At 40.8% G+C, this 6,840-nt stretch overlaps 1 protein-coding gene across 1 annotated transcript; it reads left to right on the top strand.

The window, feature by feature from the left end:
- The first annotated feature begins 4,447 nt into the window (after positions 1 to 4,447).
- On the top strand, positions 4,448 to 5,368 carry LOC139285530 (olfactory receptor 52D1-like). The gene has a single exon (XM_070906097.1). The coding sequence runs from the start codon at positions 4,448 to 4,450 to the stop codon at positions 5,366 to 5,368; it is 921 nt and encodes a 306-aa protein (XP_070762198.1).
- Positions 5,369 to 6,840: the final 1,472 nt, after the last annotated feature.

Here is a 6,840-nt window from a genome sequence, read left to right as displayed (position 1 = left end):
GCTTTCTTTAGCTTGTTCAAAAGCTAATGAGTGGGAAAGCTGATATTTATAGCTCTCACACAGTCAGATGCATTAGTGCATCATAGTTTTAAGGGTTAATTTTGTTGTTTCGTCATTCATTTTGCATTTTTAGGCACTGCGACTGTGAAAGGTCATATATTGAAGTCAGCAGAAGGTTGAATGATGGTCAAAGCTTTCTGAATGTGTCCTGTGGTGCAGGGGGAATTCAGAAGCTTGTAAACATGATAGATCACATTCAGCAGGTCATTCTGTAACAGGCTGTAATGAAAGCTACATATATAATCTCCACAGTGTGCAACCCAGAGTCCAGACCAGGAGGCAGAGTCGCAGTCCTACACGCTTCTCTGCGCTTACCCACCCAAAACTCCATAATGACTGTGTCTGCCCCCCCCCCCCCCCCCCCCCACTTAAATTAATTCAATCAAAAGTAAACAGGAGAGGAGTCATAAATAAAAACTTAATAAAAATTAAGACCACCACTGCTATAGGCCAAAACAATAGGAAGATGAAGTGTGGACTGTTAAACATCAGATCTCTGTCATCTAAAGCTGTATTAGTAAACGAGCTAATATCAGAGAATCATATTGATCTACTGTGTCTGACAGAAACGTGGCTGTGTCATGAAGAGTATGTCAGCCTGAATGAATCCACTCTGCCCAGTCATACTAATACTCACATCCCTCGAGGCACCGGCCGAGGAGGTGGCGCTGCAGCCATCTTAGACTCAAGCCTGTTGATGAACTCTAGACCTAAACTGGATTAAAACTCATTGGAAAGCCTCATTCTGAGTCTCTCACTCCCAACCTGGAAAACACTGAAGCCAGTCTTATTCGTTATAGTCTATCGCGCTCCAGGTCCATACTCTGAATTCTTATCTGAATTCTCAGAGTTTTTATCAGGTTTAGTCCTTAAAACAGACAAAGTCATTATCGTAGGTGATTTTAATATTCATGTGGACATTGATAAGGATAGCCTTGGTACTGCATTTATCTCTTTGTTGGATTCGATCGGCTTCTGTCCTTCGTCCCTCCCAAATGGACGACCTTGTTGACAGTGCTGCAGGCTCAATGCGATTGACACTTGACTCTATTGCCCCTCTAAAAAAGAAGATAATAAAACAAAGAAAGTCGGCTCCATGGTAAAACACCCAAACCCGCAAGTTAAAGCAAACAGTGCAGAAACTTGAAAGGAAATGGCGCTCCACCAAACTGGAGGAATCACGTTTAATTTGGCAAGATAGTTTTAGAACTTATAGGAAGGCCCTCTGTAAAGCCAGAGCAGCCTATTACTCATCATTAATAGAAGAGAACAAGAACAACCCCAGGTTTCTCTTCAGCACTGTAGCCAGGCTGACAGAGAGTCACAGCTCTATGGAGCCATGTATTCCTATAACCCTCAGCAGTAAAGACTTCATGAGCTTCTTTAATGATAAAATTCTAACTATTAGAGACAGAATTGATCACCTCCTGTCTTCAGGTGGTATCTTACCTTCAAACACAGGAATCTCAGAAATTGCTGTAAAACCTGATGTATATTTAGATTGCTTTTCTCCCATTGACCTTCACCAAATTACTAAAACCATGTCTTCATCTAAGCCATCAACTTGTCTCTTAGACCCCATCCCAACCTGGCTGCTTAAAGAGGTTTTACCTTTAGTCAGCACTTCTTTATTAGACATGATCAATCTGTCTTTATTAACAGGCTACGTACCACAGTCCTTTAAAGTAGCTGTAATTAAACCTCTTCTTAAAAAGCCCACTCTTGATCCAGAGGTTTTAGCCAACTATAGACCTATATCTAACCTTCCCTTTCTCTCCAAGATTCTTGAGAAAGCAGTCGCCAACCAGCTGTGTGATTTTCTACATGACAATAAGTTGGGTTAGGAGGACTATCAGTCAGGTTTCAGAGCTCATCATAGCACAGAGACAGCACTGGTGAAAGTTACAGATGACCTTCTAACTGCATCAGACAAAGGACTTGTCTCTATACTTGTTTTGTTAGATCTTAGTGCTGCATTCGACACCATTGACCATCATATCCTATTACAGAGACTGGAACATTTAATTGGCATCAAAGGAACCGCACTAAGCTGGTTTAAGTCGTATTTATCAGATCGATCTCAGTTTGTACATGTTAACGATGAATCCTCCATGTACGCCAAAGTCAGTCATGGAGTTCCACAAGGTTCTGTGCTTGGACCAATACTATTCACCTTATATCAGAATCAGAATCAGAATCAGAAACTGTCCTTTAGGAGATATCATTAGAAAATCATTTTTATTGCTATGCAGATGATACCCAGCTATATTTATCGATCAAGCCAGAAGAACCTCATCAGTTAGCCAAGCTCCAAGCATGCCTTAAGGACATAAAGACCTGGATGACCTGTAATTATCTGATGTTCAACTCGGACAAGACAGAAGTTATTGTTCTTGGCCCTGAACGCCTCAGAAACACAGTATCTAAGGATATTGTTACCCTAGATGGCATTGTCCTGGCCTCCAGCGCCACCGTGAGGAATCTCGGAGTTGTCTTTGATCAGGACATGTCCTTTAACTCTCATGTAAAACAAACTTCAAGGACTGCCTTCTTTCACCTCCGTAACATTGAAACGTCAGGAAGATCCTGTTTCAAACAGATGCAGAAAAATTAGTCCATGCATTTGTCACGTCTAGGCTGGTTTATTATAGTTCCTTATTATCAGGCTGTCCCAATAAGTCCCTGAGGACTCTCCAGCTGATCCAGAATGCTGCAGCACGTGTACTGACAGGAACCAGGAATAGAGATCATATTTCTCCTGTATTAGCTTCGCTACACTGGCTCCCTGTAAAATCCAGAACAGAGTTTAAAATCCTTCTCCTGACTTACAAAGCTCTTACTGGTCAGGCACCATCATATCTTAAAGAGCTGATAGTACCCTATTACCCCACTAGAGCACTGCGCTCCCAGAATGCAGGGTTGCTTGTGGTTCCTAGAGTCTCCAAAAACAGAACAGGAGCCAGAGCCTTCAGCTATCAAGCTCCTCTCCTGTGGAATCGGCTCCCAGTTTGGGTCCGGAAGGCAGACACACTCTCTACTTTTAAGAGTAGGCTTAAAACTTTGCTTTTTGATAACGCTTATAGTTAAGGGCTGGCTCAGGCCTGCCTGGACCAGCCCCTAGTTATGCTGCTATAGGCCTAGACTGCTGTGGAGACTTCCCATGATGCACTGAGCTTTCCTCCTCTCCCTCCTCATCTTTGCACATTCATCACAGTCCAATGCATGTTACTAACTTTATATCTTACTGGAGTTTCTTTGTGCTTTGTCGTCTCGCAGGTTCCTGTGGATCGTGGTCCTGGTACGCCTGGGTGCTGCTGCCATGGGCCTGCTTGACTCTCATCACTACAGTTATTATTATTAGTCGTTGTTCTATTGTTACTATTAAAGAGTCCAGAAAGGGGGGGACTCAGTATGGCTGCAGCAGGACAGCAGATGAATGTTGGGAACAGTGATGTAAAGTGTGCTTTCCACTTCCTAACCTAAGCATTGTATTGGCTTTGAATAAAGAAACTGTAATTTTTGGGAATTGTCACAAATGTTTATCATGAATTTCTTTAGTATACATAAAGTGAATACTATTTCCATGTGTCCATGCTTCAGCTGCATATTGCGCCAAATACATATTAGTTAAAGTTTTACACTTTATGACAAAAATAAATACTTCTTTTATTATTGTCTTGTTAGTGCCAGTGCTTTGGTCATTGTGGTTATCTGTATGAATGTTTACATGAACCTTCTGTGACCTCAGAAGCTGCACTCCTTCTGGCCTTCCAGTACAGGTGTGCTGCTTCAGGAGTCCCTGGGTCAATGGGATCATCACAGCTGTCAAGACACTTTCCTCTCAACCAAAAATGTCAACCTGCTGATTGCACTATATGACATCAGGGTTGCCCGGAGTCATTATGAAGGCCTGTACACATTTTCATGGCCATTCATCCAACATTTGTCGAGATACTTTGGAACAAAAAGTGGTGGACCGATCGGCATTGCCATCTCTTGAGCCCACATGCTCTTTGCGTCTCAAAGAGTAGGCGTTCTACATAATGAGGTCACACTGCTGGTGTGGGTGTCTTCTATCTTCTCTAAGTTTAAAAGGAGCAGGAGTTTCAGTTCAGTTCGAGGAGACACACACACAATGTCACAAAGTTTGTTTGGGCATGTCTAACCTAAGCATTATACTGTCTTTGAGAAGGAAATGGTCAATTTGTTCTTGTTTTTTCTGTTGAAAGTGTTCACGTGATAAAGAATCATTATGTTCATGTGTGCTTGATGTGTCAACTTCACATTGTGCCAAACAAGCGCAGGTTGAAATTGAGTAAATTAAAAGTACCCTTTAAATCTATGAGAAAATGTAACATTACCGTTTCCTGTGAACACTGCTAACAAAATGTTAAACTCTACCCATTTCACACTGGCAGCCTACTTTGACACTGGGCTGTTAACATACTTATATTTCCTGTCTGTCATGTTGTTATATGTGTTAATAGTTAGTTCCAATCTTTTGCTCATTGTGGTTATCTGCATGAACAGAAGCTTACATGAACCTATGTACCTGTTTCTGTGCAGCCTGTTTGTAAATGAGCTGTATGGTAGTACAGGGTTGTTCCCATTCCTTCTTGTTCAGATTCTCTCCGACGTTCACACTGTCTCTGCTTCCTTTTGTTTCCTGCAGATTTTCTGTGTGTACTCTTATGGAAATTTAGAATTTTTAAACTTAGCCGTCATGTCTTATGACAGATACCTTGCCATCTGTTATCCTCTACAATATAACACACGTATGACGAATAACAAAGTTGTCATTCTAATTGTTCAAATATGGTTTCTCTCACTTTTTGCAAATTTAGTTGGACTATATTTGATTGTCCCTTTACAGCTGTGTGGGAGCATCATTAACAAAGTGTACTGTGACAACTACTCCATCGCCAAACTGGCATGTTATGACACCACAGTCAATAACATCTATGGACTCTTTGCTACTTCTCTCTCAGTCTTTGCTCCTCTCATTTTAATTCTTTATACTTATATTAAGATTCTTAAAGTGTGTTTTTCTGGTTCCAAACAGACCAGACAGAAAGCAGTCAGTACCTGCACGCCTCACCTCGCTTCTCTCCTGAACTTTTCTTTTGGGGCATGCTTTGAAATAGTGCAGGCCAGATTTAATATGAACAATGTGCCCATCATTTTGCGCATTTTCTTATCTTTATACTTTCTTACATGCCCGCCGCTCTTCAACCCTGTAATGTACGGCCTGAATCAGTCTAAAATTCGCATCACCTGTAAAAGTCTGATTTCAAATGTTCATTATTAATATTAATAATCATAATGACAACATAACAAATTAGCTTGTTGTCTTTACAGTAACCAGACCTGTAGTATTTTTATGTAGAACTGTGCTTCATGTTGTAATTTAAAAAATAAAGTACGTTTACTCATACGTTTTGTTTCCACCTGACTTGTGAACGCAGACAGCCCGTCCGCGATACTCATGATGAAACACTCGTAAACAGCAAACAACACGTGTAACATACTTTACTAAAACGTACTTGTCGGAGTGGCAACTCTAAAGTAAATCATTAGAATTACGACCAGTTGCTTTGACTTTGATGGCAATGTAAGAAGGTTGAGACAGAGGTCAGATACCGCTCAGTTTTCAGGTGCAGCTGAGGTGAGGCGCTGTCTGTCTTTGTGGACTTGAGCTCAGCATGTAATGCTGTTTCCTCTTGCACAAAATGTAGGAAATGAAAATGAATTTTGGGTAGGTTATCTAATAAAAAGATGAATTAAAATAATAATTATTCATTTTAAATAAAATATTATTATTAGCATTATTAAAGTAAAAATAAATAATGTCCACACATAACAAGTCCACCTGCCTTGTCCCCTTAAAAATGATTAAGAATACATTTAAAATATTTTGTCTAACGATCACTATTTGCAGATTAAAACAAAATGGACTAAAGAATTAAATCAAATATCATTCCTGCTGTGATCCATAATTAAATTGTATCATAAGTTTTCTATTTGAAGTATAAGTTTATATTAATGTGACTAAAATACACACTTAATATCTCAACTCCAGAGGTGCCCACCGATGACAATGATGACTTTCTGGTCACAACTCTGAGTAGCCACCTCTGCAGTGGCCACTAGCCACCTGATCCAACTTGGTCATATCATCAGCTGACAGCACTGCTGTCTCAGACGAGCCGGAGATCTAATGAAACAACTGGAAGGGCAGTCATTGACCTTTGGCCTCAGGCGTTTTGGTAAAAGGCGAATCCATGACAGGAGTGGGACAGATTTCACAAGCTGGATGTGGTCTTTCCTGGTGAAGTGAGCATGTGGTCACGTGTTTGTGTGGGTTTCCTCTGAGCGCTTCAGTTTCCTCCACAAATCAGCGACATGAAGATTTGATGACCAATCGATGACTCTGAAATGCTCGTAGTTGAATGTTACACGGTCGCCTGTATATACGTGTCCGTGATAGACTGACGAGCTTTCCAGAGTGTACCCAGCGTCTTTTAGTTCTGTAGCCCCCTGCCCCCCTGAACAGGATCATCTCGTTTTCAAAGGGGACCTCAGGAACAAAAACATGAGAATGAACAGACATTTAAGCAAAAAATAAATACATAAATAATAGTAATGATGATAAATTAAACAATCCAAATGACACAAAACAATGAACATAGCAACATCAACCAGAACAATTCCACACACTACGTCTCTTTGTCGTCCACCTACAAACTGTAAGAATGAAGTCGGCCTGAGGGAGTTCCAGTA

Source organism: Enoplosus armatus, chromosome 5 (genome assembly GCF_043641665.1).
Source record: "Enoplosus armatus isolate fEnoArm2 chromosome 5, fEnoArm2.hap1, whole genome shotgun sequence".
NCBI lineage: Eukaryota > Metazoa > Chordata > Actinopteri > Centrarchiformes > Enoplosidae > Enoplosus > Enoplosus armatus.
This window is presented reverse-complemented; position numbering and strand designations above follow the sequence as displayed.